Here is a 17,316-nt window from a genome sequence, read left to right as displayed (position 1 = left end):
TTTAAGAGGATTTAGCTTTAAGTTTCCAGCGTTCAAACCATGGTTCTAATTCATTGATACGAGCTTGAAGTTGATTACGAGCAATTAAAAGATCCTTATTTTGGCTGAGTAAACACGTTTCATCAGCAAACATTGCTATTTCATTATCAGCTGGTTTAGGAATATCATAGCAGTATAAGATGAACAATGTTGGGCTCAATACAGCGCCTAGTGGTACACCTTGGCTGATTTCTCGAAGCAAAGAGCTTTCATCGTCGATTTGAACATAAAATTTCCTATTTTGAAGGAAGGAAGAAATGATTTTATGTAGAAAGGTGGGTGTTTTGATTGCAACTAATTTGTGAATCAAACCTCTATGCCATACAGAGACGAAGGCCTTTTTGATGTCTATAAAAGCTGCAGTTGTGAATTGCTTCTTTTTGTAGCCATTGTTAATAAGTTGTACCATTCAATGCAACTGATGAACTGTGCTCATTTTATTATGAAAACGATACTGAAAAGATGGCAAAATCTATTCCTTTTTTAAAGTCCAAAAGACATTTACAAATGATTTTTTCAAGGATTTTGGATAGAGAAGAGAGAAGACTGATAGGTCTATAATCATTAGGAGACAAAGAAGGAGATTCTTTTTTGGATAGCACAATTGTGATGCGCTCTGTGAAACAGGACCACAAGTCGGAAAAATCAAAATTGATTTTTTTTTACTTAATTATTAGAAGACTTCATTCCGAACATTTTGAGATAAAAATATCGAAAATTGGTTGAAAAATACCTGAGACACGGCGTCTCAAAGTTTTAATTTTGAAAAAATGCTTTTTGAGAAAAATCAGTTCAAAGTTTTTTTGCGTTTCCGAGCACATATTATTTTTTTACTTCAAACCCACTTTACATATCGATCTGAAATTTTAATATGTGTATCCTGGGTACCACTCGATGCTGTAAAAAAAAATTACGTTATATGGATGGATAGTTCTGATATTATGCAAGGCATGCATGAATTCATTACTCACAAAAGTAGGAAAATGACGCAAGAAATTTGAAAAAAAAAACGTAAAAATGTGTAAAAAATGATAATTTTACAAAAACTCACGACTTAAAACAGAAATGAGTGAAAAAATTTTTTACAATTTTTGCCGGCAGCTGTTCTCGAACCCACAACCTCCGGCTTGACAAGCTGTTACCACAGTAACCCAGCCACCAAAAAAATTTTTAAAAATGGGTTTTCTAATGGTATACAACTAATTTTATTGTAAAACTGACATAAATAACAGGAAAGAGCATAAAAACATCACCAAAATGTGATTACTGACTTGTGATCCTTTTTAAAAATCTGATATGCGCTTTTATAACACATAATTACAGACTAACTAACCAATATTTTGCGCTGAAAATTTGTACACAAGTTCTTAGAAGTGTGTTCTTTCAAAATATAACAAAACTTGAAAATTGATATTTGTCATCACAATTCGATTATTTTAATGTACTGAAAAATTTTACTTTCCAAATTGTGGTTCTATTTCACAGAGCGCATCACAATTACTTACTTTTGCAATTTTCCAGGTGTTAGGAAAGTAACCAATTTGAAGGCAAGAGTTGAAAAGCGTTTTGAAGCTTGTTAGGATATTTGTTGGAAGGTTTTTAAGCATAATGTTACTGATGTTATCCGAGCCTGGTGATTTCCAGATTTTAATTTTTTTGATAATAATTATAGCGAATTTCTTCAACTGAGGTTTGACAAAGCATTTTGTGAAGACAATGATTGCTAGGTTCAGTCGAAATATCAAGAGTGTCTGTATTTTTATTGCAGAAAATGTCTTCGTAAAAATCAGCAAATAATTCACATTTTTTGTGGTTCTTAGTTGCCGATTTGTTATTATGAGTTAGTTGAGGTAATATCATTGGTTTGTTGAGAAGACTTCTAGTATGATTCCTTAAAGAAGAACTGGACAATAGGCTCTCAAGATATTTTTGGTGGTTGGCATGTCGATATTCTTCCAATCTTTTCCGTACATTATGGGTTAGATGATTCAAGCAATTTTTCAAGGAACAATCTCTTGTTCTTTGCCATTGTCTTCTCAGGCGATTTTTTTGAGGATGAGTTGAACAATAGGAAAAAGAAGATTAGAATTTGTTATGCTGATTTTAGAGATTGCTTTTTGAGCTTTGGAGGCAGCACAAAGAATTGTTCTAGACAGAGAGTTAAGGTGAGAGTCAATTTCAGTGCTCTGTAAAATCTCTTCAGTAATAGGTGGAAGCTCTTCCAGCTCTGTTTTGAAAATAGACCAGTCAGTGGTTGTATGAGAGGAAGTACGACAAAGAATTCTATCATTAAGTGTAATTTTGGTGATTACAGGAAGATGATCAGAATCAAGGTCTGTGATGACTGAACTTTCATGAGTATAGGGAAAATTTTTTAGAAGTGCAATATCTAAAATATCAGCTTCATAAGAATATTGATAGGGGTAGAAAGTCAGAACATTAGAAGCACTGATCACCAAACCAAGATTGGAACATATACATATCTAGAAGTTTTGAACAGTTAAAGTTGGTTGATTGGCAACCCCATAGTGTGTTTTTTGCATTGAGATCGCCAAGAATTAATGTGGTCGAAGAGGATTGTAATAATGAATTAAAGTCTTCGAGTGATAATGCAGAAGATGATGGAGTACGATAGACACAGAATATATTAATCATAAAAAAGGAAGTAAGTGCCTTCAAAAAACTTATTTCAATATTCCCTCCGCCTGAATGATTCTCGTAGGTATGTCCAATAGATATATTTCCGGGTATAATAAAATCATCTTCTCACAGACTTATATGTAGACCAAAAGGAAAAGAACAAGGAATCGGTCACATTAAATAACCGATATTTGTGCGCTTGCTTGAAAAATTGTTTTTTCTAAACTTGGTAATTTCTTTGAAAGTTTCCAATATTTGCAGAAAGACCTGGTCTCGGGTCTCGAGCCTCGTGCATAGTACACGAGTTGGTTGTTTAAGGTGCGTATACCTCCAGCTGTGGGCAGCCAACAACACGGGGACGCGACGGTCGAATATAAAAACGATTTTGAAATACAACAATTTTTAATTTAAATTAAACTCGGCTAAAAGGTGGTCGACGATAACGGCGCGGGAATTAAAGCAACCTTGCCAAAACGTGCCTTCGCAACGAAATTAAACGCTTAAAATAATTTAAATATTAATTCAGTCAAGTTCTGTTCCTTCAGTCGTGCAGTTTCTTTTGCCGCCATCGCCACCGCGACCGCGTAATTAAATTTACTTTTTCCACGGCACTGCGACCGTTACCTACCTACCATCTTCGTCATCGTCGAGGTGCTCGTAGTTTATACACTTTTCAGCCACCTACCTATACCTTATATTACTATCCCGAGTACCTACTTACTGATTATGCATTTATCTATCTATATTATAAAAGTGAAGGGATATACCCTCTATAAATTTTTATTTTACTGCCAGCCTATGGACTTAACGATGGTTTTTCAATTTGTTTACAGTTTGTTTCGGAGGCCAATATGAAAAACAATTACTTCACAATTTGCTCGATTCTTATAATGTTTTGGAAAGGCCGGTAGCGAACGAGTCGGATCCGTTACAGTTGAGTTTTGGACTTACACTCATGCAAATCATCGACGTGGTAAGTGATGATGATGATTTTCCATTGCCAATTTGGTAGACAGGAATACGTTACATGATTACATGATAATTATAGAATACCTTTCTATTGAGCTTTTATTTATTTTAAAACGATATCCGCGCATTTGTATTTGTTTGTTATTTTTAGGATGAAAAGAATCAATTACTCATCACCAATATTTGGCTCAAACTGGTAAGAGAAAAAAAAAGAAAAATATTATTAAAAGACGAATGAAAATGAGAAATCTCGATGGTATCTGTTGAGTGTTGCTGTCGCAGTCGACCCTATTATATTCGTACCCTTCGCATTCGAATACCTTCTTATTGGCCAGAGAACAAAAGACCTTATGTAAACATAACTCTTTGTTTTTATAGAAAAATTGTTCACCCTTTCGAATCACGATTCTTGTGTAAAGTTTTCTTTTCTTTACTCTATAGTTCGATTGCCAAAATCGTACGTATAGGTATAACCGATTATTTAGAAATTTGTATGCTCGATGTGCCATTCAGCAGGTACCTGAAGATGATACATTATTGAAATCACCGTTGGGCATATCAGTTAATTATGTAGTACGCATCTTTGGTTCAACTCGAGCGTTTCTAATAATTACACTCGTGGCTTTGCAAAAGTTAATATTGCGATGATACTGGCGCTGGATTTTGTTTTTATTTTTGGGTAGGAGGAAGGAGTGTGGATTTTTTGTGTGAAAAGAAAAGCAGTAAAAGCACATTATTTATTTTGATCTTTGAAAAGTAATTTTCTCGTACACAAATGTTTGTTTTATAGACTATCAAACCGTTTTTTTTAAATGAAAATTTGATAAATATGAATTCTGCTGAGATGAAAATGCTTTTTAAATGTTGTGGAACTTCGGGCCATTTCTTTTGTTGAAATTTTATTTTTCACTTTTTTGGGGGGGGGGGGTAGATAATTTCATGATTTTAGAGTGCTTTCCTGTTATTTCAATGGGTTAAAAAGTGTTTTATGCAATTTTTACTAAATTTTTATATTTTAAAAATGCGATAACGCAGCTGAAACATGTTGAAATGGCAAAAAAATGCTTTGAAAATATTAAAATAATCATTACTAATAACTATTACCAAAAACTGTTGAAATTTCGGGAAAATTAGGAAAACCTTGACAAAATTTGCATATAACATGGTTGCAAACTTATGAAACGACACCAAAAAACCACTTTGGAAAGCATAGAAAACTGTTTAAAATTGTCAAAATCTGATGAAATTTCATTAAAAAAATGTGACGAAATTTGCAAAAAGTCCCATAGAACGTCACTAAAATCATCACTCAGATTGGAAATTTAAAAATTCCCAATATTGAATCGAACACATTAAATCAAATTCAAGTCTATAAAAATTAAATCAAACACTGAAAATAAAACCAAAAACTATGGAATTGAAGTTGAAAACTGAAAATGAAATCGAAAATCGGAAATAAAACAGAAAGCTGAAAATGTAATTAAACCCAGAAATGAAAATTATGAGCTCTGAAAATGAAAGCAAAAACTGGATACCTATTTAAATATTGACAACTCTGAAAATAAAAATAAAAAATCGATATCCTTTGAAAATAAAATTGAAAACTGACAAGAGAATTACTCTTCAACTGGCAGATAATTTTTTCGAAGTGAATAGAATTAGATATCTTCAGAACATGCAAAATTTCATCTCCAGACCAAAATTTGAAATACCTACTTATTTTTTTTTCAATTTTCTGTAAATTTAAAAAAATCAATTTTGGCTAAATAAAAAATGAAAGAAAAAAATCTCAAAATTCCTCCAAATTGATCTAGTAAGTTGAAATTTGGCGTGTACACTACTTTTCACCCGCCAAATCGATTAAAAATTTTCAAAACGTTTTGAGCAGTTTTGGAGCCTTCAGCAGATTTTTGAAAAAAATTAAATTTTTGATTACTTGTTACAGTTGTTACTCTGTTAGGTGTTCAAATTCTCAAAAAAAAGCGTCTCATCACAAAAAACATTGTTTTTACTTCTCGAAATACAAATTTTTGTAAGCTTTTACTTGGCTTGGCTTAGGCCTCTGTGGTTTTTTTCAGATTGAACTTTGAAAACATCTGTCATTCAAATTTTGAAAGATGCTTAAACCAAGCAAAATACACTTTTCACCTGAGAAAACATTATTTTTTTACTGCTTTCAACAAGCTTTTGCCCTTGCTTCGCTCAGATCTGTTTGCTTTACATTTTCAAAATTGAAATTTTTTAAAACTCAACATTCGAATTCTAAAATTTTCGAGTCTAAAAAATGAACAATTTTTCAAAAAAAACGTGAATTTTTTTACCTCTTGAAATTTACACAATTTTTGAACACATTTCATTTTTGAAACTGGTCATTTTATTCTGCAAAATTGATATTTTTTTTCTCATACCGCCTGATGAATCTTCAGCCCCCCCCCCTGAGTTTTAGTTGCTTCTTCTTCTTCTTCTTCTCGTTGTGTCCGGGACAATCGGATTTCTGTGTACCAATCAATTTGAGAAGGGGGGGGGGGGTGGGTTGACTTGAGAATACAAATCGAGTTTCAGTTGCTTCTTCTTCTCCTCAAGTCTGGGACAATCGGATTTCCTCAAATTCTTCCCCTCCATCTCTGCAACAGGTCTTTGGTGCAGCTGTTCATTTCTCCCCACAGCTCCACTCTAGTGTATGCAGTGCTTGTGTCACATTTGAGGAAGTGGTTTTCATTCTATCTTTGCCCACAATCCAAACACTTCACATCATCCTGTATGCCACATCTAGTAAGGTTTACTGCTGTTCAGATGCATCCAGCTCAGATCTGGTTCAATGTGAGCCACTCTACATATGGCAGTTAGTGTCCATTTGCCAAGTTCTCTCTACATATGGCTTTCTACAGATCCGATCATCTTTTCTCTCTCACCTCCACTAGGTCTACATTCATCACATGTGTTTTCCTCATAAAACCCCTCCTAGACTTCAGCCTTGGGGTCACATCTTTTCAGTTGAACATAACATGGTGGGGGTCTTGTTCTTTTTTTGTCCTCTCTAAATCAACCTCCACACACTGTCTCATCCCAGGAGGCACTGTGATGCCACAGATTCTTGGTAGGTGTTTAACACTGGTTGGTCTGAGGCAGCCAGACACAATTCTCATGGCGTTGTTGAGAGCAGCATCAATCTTCTTAATGTGTGCTGATTAGCCCCATATGCAGCACATCCATACTCTGCTGTAGAGTAGTAAAGTGCGATGGCTATTGTTGTCAATGTCTTTGGTTTTGCGCCCCATCTAGTTGATACCAGTTTCTGTAGTAGGGGACCCTGCCTTAAGATGGCACATTTTTTTTCTGAAGCCTGGTACTCCTGAAGTATCCAACCAAAATGGACAAAAATTCGATGGAAGGTCTCTCATACTATATACTACTTACCACCAGAAATGTAAAACTTTTAGTTTCAAACTCTTGTCTCAATCGAATGAATTGTAAGTAAAAGCTCGTTTAGACTATGACAGTACTGTCATGAAAGTGCTGTCATGACAGCAACTGTCACAGTATAAATTTGCACTGTCATGTACTGTCACCCATCATGCATGCATGATAGTAGAGCATGACAGTGAAAGTGAGGAAGGTGTTTTGAGTTTTTTTTATCACATTTATAATTATGGCTAGTGTGAAATGAAGTTAGAAGTTCAATATTTTCATATTTCTGGTCATATTTTATGATTTAAGGACAAAAGAAGCTCTATAGGTCAAAGTGAAGGGTTGAAAGTGTACTTTGTGTGTAAACACCTCTGTCATGAAAGCATGAAAATCAACAACTTTCATGAAAGCACTATAGCACGACAGCACTGTCATAGTGTAAATGAGCCTTAAGGTCAAATGCAACGACAGCGTGAATTCATTCCTAAGACGGTGCAAATCCAATTTTAAAGTAATTAAACTGTAACTACATAATATGTTTGAATTTGATTGAAGTTACCGTGTTGAATGTATTAGGATCCCTAATTTACCCCGTTTTATTTTGAAATCCCGCTTTTTTCAATCTTTTCACAATAATACATTTTTATTAAATATTTTGAACAGAAACATGTAACATTAGGCACACTAAATACAGTACTACAACTACGTACTACTCGATTCACCTAAATCTACCTGTTTTTGTTGATGAAAAGTTCCTGCTTTTGCAGCTGCGCCATCATAGGACTGGTTATACAAATTCAAATTTTAGTCAATTTTGAATGAACATAAACACTAATGAAAAAACTGAGTAGCGCATTAAAAAGTAGATGAAATTTCACACATTATAAGATACTTTTGGTCACTCTTAGTAATGAAACCAATTTGGAAGAGCTTCTGGCACAAAAATTGCAACAATTGAATTTTCAAGTGCACTGCTGCATAAACGGCAACTAGCAACCAGCAACTAGCAACTTCGCGACAGTGGAATGAAAATGATAAGAAGTTGCTCGGTTATTGGCTGGAATTGGCAACCAAATCAAAATTTTGTTGCTGGTTGCTAGTTGCCGCTTATGTAAGTAGCAGTCGACTAAGGAAAACAACAAAAATACGTTCTCAAGAAAGCAAGGTAATTGTTTGAGCGGGAACAACTACGTTGAAAAGTCGAAGATGTGAAGCACAAAGACAGGGTGCAGTTGGTTTTTACTAAAGCTCTTTAATACAAGTATGGAAAAAGATTATGCTCTTAAGAAAGTCTTAGCATTTTACGTATATGTTACATACTGCGCATGGCAGGTTGGTGTCGTCACGTGGTGGAGCAACCAATGGGGTGCAACGTTGTAAAGTGTGGCAGATTTTATGCGTGCGCAGTACCTAAAACTTACGTAAAATCCTAAGACTTTCTTGAGAGCATAATCTATTTCCATACTTGTATTGAAGAGCTTTAGTTTTTACTTTTTACATCAGTGTTGCCAGACACCAGAAATTTGAATTGCGCCATCTTAGGAACTGCACCGTAATAGGGCAGGGTCCCCTAAGTTGTTTCTAGCTTCCACCTTCATGTTTGTGTTCTCACAGTGCCTCTTATTATGTGATGGTTTAGTTTAGAGTGATACCTAGGTAAAAGTACTTGGAATTTTCACAGTTCTCTAGCTGCACTCCTCCCCATACTACACTGCGAAAAATCGGTATAGTATAAATTATCATAATTATAGTAAATGTGCTCCAGTATCGAAATTATAATCAAAATTACTATAATTATAGTAATAATAACTATATTATACGTAGTATTCGTTATCATAATTCGCACCTCGGGAGTTATAAGGTCACATCTCAAAAAAGTGAAATTTTACAGGAGGGTGATTTTCTTTTTTTTTTTAAACTTGATTCATTATTTTTATCAGCTTATACCTAATTAATTGTGAGGAATTAATAGCACCTCATTTTAAAGATCTGGAATCCTTCCTTCATTTAGCATAAGAACACTTTGAAAAATAAAATCTTAAAGAGGAAATATTTCAATGTTTGGAAAACATTTTGAGTTAGAACCTTTCATTGAAGTTGATGTGGAGGCGAAAGGAAGCGTCCAAAAAAAATTTCATGTTAACAAAGTTGTAGAGAATTAAATTTCCAATCGACAAATTGTCGTTAGTTTTTTTCTAAAGTGCTTAGTTTTTGGGTTTTTCTCAAAAAACTAAAATGTCATGATATGTGCAAATTCATTTTTCTGAAGAGTGATCAATTTAAAAAAATTTTTCCATTTGGTACAAACCAATAAAAAATGAACTCCTTGTGACTATTTCTAACTGACAAACATTTAAAACAATCAAAACTATTTGTTAACACTTTGTATGTACGAAATTTGCTCAAAAAAGGTGGAGTTTTTTGAGATGTGCCCTTATAACTCCAAACAACTTGCAATGTTGTTGAGATTTTGAGTTAGGCCATTTGCGTTTTTTACAAGATCTAGATGATGTACCCAACTCAAAGTGTAATTTTTGGTTGAGGGGGGTCATACAAACCCCAAAAATGCAAAAACATCAAAATCAATTTTTTTGAGATGTGTTCATTTACTATAATTATAGTAATTTCGATCGTTTACTATAAATTTATAGTAATTTATGCTATAAATTTTTCTCAGTGTAGCTACAACGTGCACTTCGCCTTTGCATTCTTCATATTGTGGTAGCTGCATACTTGAGTTTTGGATGAATCTGGTCTGAGGTCATTACCCACATAGTAGGCCTCTAGTTTATTCGGGGTTTCCTGCAACATTTGCTATACTTGTGCAATTGTACATAGGTAGCAAATTAATATAAGTAAATAGATAGACTATTTTGGCCATTTACAAAAATTTTCCAAAAATCAACTGTGGCAGCTGAAAATTTGGATATGAGGTCTTGATGACATGTTCTTTCAGTAAGCCAAACTTCAGCCCGACCGTAGTTGACGAGTTGTACAGGTTCCTCTGTGAGTAATTTTTTTTTAAATTCCAACTTTCAAAAATCAGCTGGCACCGGTTTTAATCGATGTGGGGAGGGTGAGCTGATTTTTTCATTTTTAGTCAGCATTTAATTGTCAAAAATTCACCAAAAATTGAAAACTGCTCTTCAGCTCTTGAAATTTTAGTTGGTGATGTATTTTTGCGTGCTCTTTCAATTCAGCTTTAGCTTGGTCTGGTTCTGAAAACGTTCTGCCCGTTGGGATATCTCTCTTATGTGATTATCAAAACCATCAAGTGCCAGTATCATCAACCGGTGTCACTGAAAAAAATCACGAGTGCCAAAATTTGGCGCTTGAGTCTCGAAATCTGACACTCGAGTGTCAAATTCTTGGCTCTTTTCAACTGGAATGACGTCACGAGTGTCTATCATACAATAGCTTAAGTATCTGTAGTCGCAGGAAAGCTGTGAGTTGAATCACGAATCTGCATGTCCAGCATTGATTAAAATAATGTCGATCATATTTTAAGCTGGCGATTGGAAAATTTAAATAGATGTCTTAACACGTGAATTTTATGTACTTACTTATTCTAATGATTTGAATTTTATTCGCCCATCTCGCAGGAATGGAACGACGTTAATTTAAGGTGGAATGCTAGCGAATACGGTAACGTTAAGGATTTAAGGATACCTCCACATCGAATATGGAAACCGGATGTTTTAATGTATAACAGGTGAGCTTGAATATTTATTACTACATAGATACCATCGAGACGAAAATTTCCAGAAGAAAAATGACCTATACTCGTACGTCTACGTATACCTAGTAGTATAGAGATACGTGTAGACGTACTTACTTACTACGTGAACGTTTAGTATAGTTACGTATACGTAGTGTGTAGCGTAGTATTTGATGCATAAAAAAAAAGTGCAACACATTATAATTCTAAAATGCACGCGTCGAGTTGTATCGAGGGCACTACGAGAATACTATACCTACGTACACGTAGTACAACTACAACGTCTACGTATAGTTCACGTAGTGTACTCTACGTACCCGAGAAGACCGACCTAAATATCATGAACTATATTGCTCGGTACTATTGATAAATAAAAATTGCGCAGTGCGGATGAAGGGTTTGACGGCACATATCCTACCAACGTTGTTGTACGCAATAACGGAAGCTGCCTCTATGTACCTCCTGGAATTTTCAAAAGTACTTGCAAAATTGATATCACTTGGTTTCCATTCGACGATCAGCATTGCGAAATGAAATTCGGAAGTTGGACGTACGATGGGTTTCAGGTAAGCTTGTTTACAAAGTCTTATACCTACTTACTCGTAGATGCCTGCCTACTACTGGTGGGCCTACGTCGCGTCATGACAGTATTAGGTGCCTGTACCACTACATAGACATACACACGTAGACGTACCTAAAGCATGAAAGACCTACCTGGAATATCTCATCGTACCTATTCGAAGTTGTAGGTATCTGTTTCGGTATTCGTAAGCAACTTATAATATATTATGTATTATAAGTTGAAGCAAAATCAATTCTTAAGTGACAAGAGTACCAAACTATGTATATTTTACATAAGATGTTGGTAGGTATCACTACTACATGCATAAATATTCAAACTATAGGTACGTGTACGTAGATATGTACGAGTAGTTACTGATGGGTACCTTTTACCTGTACACCTATATAGATAGGTAGAGTTAAATTACTCGACTAATAATCGTATTTCGTTATCGCAGCTCGATTTGCAATTACAAGACGAAGCTGGAGGTGATTTATCTAGTTTTATCACAAACGGAGAATGGGATTTGTTAAGTAAGTTGCACTGTATACTACGTTAATCGTGTACCTACCTATTTTTAACTAACAATGTTTGTGGTGTATTTGTATTTGTATCTATATCTAAAATGTACTACGACGAGCGTATCGATTGACAGCAACTTGCTAACAAATTTACCATACGAAATTAGCTATATAGTTTCGTATCATTAATGCATCATCTTTATAATTATTATCGTGTCCCGAAGTACCTACACTGACGAACAAGAACAACATTGATGTTTTGATTTTGGAACCTTTTTTTTTTACTTATCCAAATTAGTTACTTACTTTAGCTCGAGAAGTCGAGATTATTTTCTTACTCTACAGATAGCATCATCGCACCAGTTCTGATGGAAATAAAATCAACCCCCCCCCCCCCCCGCACAGTGGGACCTGAGCAGAATTTAGGAGGAAAAAAGTCCAATTGACGGATGCACCTGAAACCACTGTTTTCTACTTGAAAATACTTTAGAGTAACACATATAATCATTAAAAACTCGCCCCACCCACTTTTCCTGGAATTACAGATAGAGGAACTTCAATGTTCTAGGAATGTGAAAAATGGTGAAGGTAATGTTGATAAGTGCGCGGTGTTGTACATTTCAAGTTTGCGTAAGTTAAATAGTTGGTAGGAAAATTCTGAAACATGGAAATGAAAGCTGAAGGGATGTAGATTCTATTAATGTACTTAATTTTGAATTTACAATTATTTATAATGTAATTATAAGCTGTTGAAAATGGAGAAAAAATTTGTAATTTTGAAATTTTCAAAAAAATGGTAAACTTTCAAATGCCAGAAAATGTGACACCAAGTGTAGACTTTTGAAAGAATTGAAAATTTTTTGCAACTGAGCTTTAGTTGGTTTGCAATTTTTGGTTTTAGCAGCCAAAAACGTTGAAATTTTGCAAAAAAAAACTGTTATATTTAGTCATTTTTTTTCTAATTAAAAATTTTTTCAGAAAAATGGTTTTGGGCTCAAAAGACGCGAAATTTCATGCTGTTTCCAAATCACCTCTCGTATACTTGATTTTTCCCATAATAAGTGTCCAAAAATCGTTTTTTTCTAGAGATTACATCAAAATTAGTGATTTTCCAAGTACCTGAATTTTCTAATTTCAAATTTTTTAGGGTGAATTCCGGCTGGAGTGTAATGATTTTGGTTTTGAAAGATGCTAAATTTGATACCTTCTCATAATTTTTTTCAACTAATGAGATAAGTTTGCAACTTCTCCCCCTATGGTGGAATCAGAATGAAATGGAGGGGGCAGGAAACCTTTTTCTATGGTAATCCAGCTTTTGAGGGGTAAAAATTTTTTTTTTGGTGCTGAATGCAAATTTCATGACCGATTTGAAACATCGTACCCCTAACGTAGTGAACCGCCGCCACCCCCCACCCCCTTATATGATCCAAAATCGAAAAAAAATTAAATACCATGTGACGTATCGTTTGTTATGTTTTTGGGGACGCTGAATCCGAATATCGACTTCGTTTTTCGATCTGGCCTTCTCTACCCTTTCCACTCCCTCCCCCACCCTTTATGATCCAAAATTGAAAAAAATAATACCATGTGGCATATCGTTTGTTATGTTTTTGGGGATGCTGAGTCCGAATATGCGCTTAGTTTTTCGATCTGGCCTTCTCTACCCTTTCCACCCCTCCCCCCACCTTTTATGATCCAAAATTGAAAAAAAATAATACCATGTGACATATCGTTTGTTATGTTTTTGGGGACGGTGAATCCGAATATGGGCTTAGTTTTTCGATCTGGGCTTCTCTATCCGTTCCACCTCCTCCCTTGTCCCTTCTTCAGCCAAAATTCAAAAAAAAAATTATAAAACCATTGGACATCCGATTACTATGGACAAAACCTAACAATGGATTCGGATTCAGCGCCTCAAAAATCGTAAGGTGCACTGGGGGAAGTTGGAATTCGGGGTAAGTTAGAAAACTTGCTCTAGCGCCTATAGGTTTATATCTGGCGAAGTGCCACTAAAGGTGGCTTGAGAGTACTACCCCTACTTCATCACGGCATAAAAATTTTCGCGATTCAGTTTCATTTTAGATGTCTTTGGTTCAATTGTATTTTGTTGTTGTTTTGAACTTATTTTGAATTTGGTCTAAAATACAGACTTTCTATTTCTTAGTTTTTCGCATATAGCGGACGAACCGTGCGGCCTAGTGAAAATTTGATAAGAGTGGTCCCAAAGAGAATAAAATTCTCTACAACTTTGATTTTGTGCAATTTTTCTAGGACGCTCGGTTTGTGATCTACGCCTCTGCAAAGTTTAGCCTGTTCTGACTTCCCCCAATTGGGGTAAGTCAGGACAGTTTATATTTTATTCCACTGAGCGAAAGCTACTGTGTCAATCGCGCTCAAATTTTTACCATAGGTTAAGAACCCTTATGGGAACCTACATAATAAATTTGATCCATATTGGTTCATTAGAAGGGGAGTAACAGCTGGTCAAAGTTGAAATTGCGAAAAATCATTCTGACTTGCCCCGGTGCACCTTATATGAGGATACCCATATTGGTTTATAAACCCATTTTATGATTTTACCCCTTTCCTCCCCCTTTTTCCCACCCTTAGATGACCATAGACAAAAAACTAATATTGGATTCGGATCCAGCGCCTCAAAAAACATATATGAGAATACCCATATCACAGTGGGCTGTGAGCACCCTCAAAACGGGCGTAATTCAAAAACTTACAATAAACCCAAACACAATTGTATCCTCCCTTATGTTTTTGGGGTCGCAGAATACGAATTTGACAATATTTTTTTGGTAGAGGTGAGGGGTGGGGGGAGGGGAGGGGGTGAGGGGAGTCAAAAATTCAAAATTTGACCATAATGACGTGTGATATGTCGAAATGTATGTTTTCGAGGGTGTAGATCACGAATCTGTCAATATTTTTTTCGTAGGGGTAAATGGTGAGGGATGAAGGGGGTAAAAATGGTGAAAAATTCAAAATTTGATTATAATGATGTGTGATACGTCAAAATGTACCAAGTATGAATAATTCAACAGAAAGTAAGTACTTTCCATCAATTTACTGGATTTTAGTTTTTATAAAGTAATTATAGAGATGAAATTCATCTTGAAAATCCGTTTTTCTCCTACTCGGCTGCACAAATTGGAATAGAAAACATTTTCGCACGTAGATGCACGGGAAATTCCAGTGGCTGGTAATACTTGAGATAGTGTATTTCAAGATGTCAATTGCCATTTTTGACCGAAAGTGACCCAACGACCCCCACAGTCGATTGTAGTGAAAAATCATAGTGAATTTTGTTAAAAAGTTACAAATTTTTGTCTTACTAGGACTTTGATGGCTCCCCAACAGAAAACCCTTCATCCCCCACCCTTCACCCCTCCTACACCCCCGAAAACGTACATTTTGACATATCACACGTCATTATAGTTAAATTTTGAATTTTTCGCTGTTTTCACCCCATTCATCCCCCACCATTCACCCCTACGAAAAAAATATTGTCAAATTCGTCATCTACACCCTCAAAAACATACATTTCGACATATCACACGTCATTATGGTCAAATTTGGAATTTTTCACCCCCTTCATCCCCCACCATTCACCCCTACGAAAAAAATATTGTCAAATTCGTATTCTGCGACCCCAAAAACATAAGGGAGGATATCATTTTACAATTGTTTTTGTGTTTATTGTAAGTTTTTGAATTACGCCCTGTTAAGTTGTCACTTAAAACAGATACGTTTCCTTACAAATAATACTTACGTAAAATAGCCAATAGCCAACCCACCCAACCCTCTTCGATTCTTTTCATTGGTTAACGATCCATACAGTCCACTACCCTACCGATTTTGCCTTTTTTATCTAGATTTACGTTGTATCTTAGGTTAGAACTGTGTAATTTCTCCGAGAACTTTTTAGTCTCGAAATAAATGTCATCGAGTAAATTTGTCTCGAATTCTTACGCGTCATGCGTCAACATGGTCCTACCGAGCCGGATGATCGCTTCAATCGTAACTGAAGTGATCATGAACTGAAAATCGAATGTTGTGTGAATTTTTTTGCGATCGTGTTTTAACTGAAAATTAATTAAAATGCAATTCGCGGAAAAATATTCAATGAAAAGTCGAAGTTGTAAAATTTTAATCGTTTTAACGAACAAATAAAATCATCAGAAACTCGCGAGTGTCCGTTTGCGTATTTTTGAAAAAAAAAATCGGTGAACAACCTGTTCACAAAAAGTGACCGAATTCGCGAATGTACCGTTCGGCGAATTCTTGAAAAAAAAAATCCGTGAACAAACTGTTCACAAAAATTGACCAAATTTTGAACGTACCGTTCTTAATTAAACCAACCAGCATCCGAAATGGACGCGCTTATCCGCCGCCAGGCATCCATCCAGACAAAATTGCTGCATCTGACAACAGAGTGTGACCAGTGCAGTGACGATCCTGTTGAAGTAGAAGAACTGCTCAACTCCATAAACGAGCTGAAAAGTGACCTGACACAAATCCAAAACCAAATTGAGGAAAGCTGCGAGGATGCTGAAGCCAACAGCCAGTATGAACTTCGCATTTCCTTAGAATCTGCACTTAGAAATTTGAGTGTGGATTTGAAGAAAAAATTAAAATTGAACCAAAAACCGATCCAAAAGGAAATTTCCAAGCCAAGTGGAATAAAACCTGAAGCCAAACTACCTGCAATTACACTACCGCTATTTTTTGGAAAAATCGAGGATTTTCCACAATTCATCGATTTATTTGACTGCCTCTACCACTCCAACCCTCATCTATCCGATGTTGAAAAATTGACCTACCTGAAAGGAGCTGTCCGTGGAGAAGCAGCAGATCGTATTTGCAAATTGAAAACTATTTCCGAAAATTATGAAACCGCCAGAACACTGTTGAAAGACAGGTATGAAAACAAAAAGGATCTAATTGAGACCTATATTAAAAATATTGTTTTTGAAAAAAATGTAACCGTAGAAAACGCTATAAATTTACGCAAAATGTTAGATAGCTTTTTTAAAAATGTGTATAGTTTAAAAAATATTGGTGAACCTGTTGAAAAATGGAATAGTATTCTAGTTTTTCTGCTCGTTTCTAAATTTGATCCCAGCACACGAAAAGAGTGGGAACTTCAGGCCCCTCAGAGTGAAATTGCTGAACTAGAAATCGTCAGAAAATTTATTGAGAAAAGAATTCATGCTTTACAATCATGTTATTCAAAATTTACCTCCGATTCAGGAAAAAATAAGTGGTCTGCTCAAGGCACTCCTCAAGTAAAAACCTCCGCACCTGTTAATAATTTCTTGACCAAATTTCCGAAGTGCTATGCTTGTGATGATAATCACGCACTGTATTTATGCCCAAAATTCAAAGAAATGTCTCTATCTGACCGCTTAGCTTTGATTTTGAAAGAAAAATTATGCCGTAATTGCTTTGGC

At 35.4% G+C, this 17,316-nt stretch overlaps 1 protein-coding gene across 2 annotated transcripts in view; it reads left to right on the top strand.

The window, feature by feature from the left end:
- LOC135839633 (neuronal acetylcholine receptor subunit alpha-7-like) overlaps positions 1-17,316 on the top strand; it is a 307,481-nt gene that overhangs the window by 230,773 nt on the left and 59,392 nt on the right. For both annotated transcript variants that reach the window (XM_065355745.1, XM_065355746.1), the window contains exons 2-6: positions 3,513-3,652; positions 3,800-3,844; positions 10,659-10,768; positions 11,160-11,340; positions 11,794-11,869. In XM_065355745.1, coding sequence (XP_065211817.1) covers positions 3,513-3,652; positions 3,800-3,844; positions 10,659-10,768; positions 11,160-11,340; positions 11,794-11,869 — 552 coding nt within the window. The remainder of the gene's footprint in view (positions 1-3,512; positions 3,653-3,799; positions 3,845-10,658; positions 10,769-11,159; positions 11,341-11,793; positions 11,870-17,316) is intronic.

Source organism: Planococcus citri, chromosome 3 (assembly GCF_950023065.1).
Source record: "Planococcus citri chromosome 3, ihPlaCitr1.1, whole genome shotgun sequence".
In the NCBI taxonomy this organism is placed as follows: Eukaryota; Metazoa; Arthropoda; class Insecta; order Hemiptera; family Pseudococcidae; genus Planococcus; species Planococcus citri.
The sequence above is the reverse complement of the archived record's forward strand: the minus strand, read 5'-3'. Positions and strand labels throughout refer to the sequence as shown.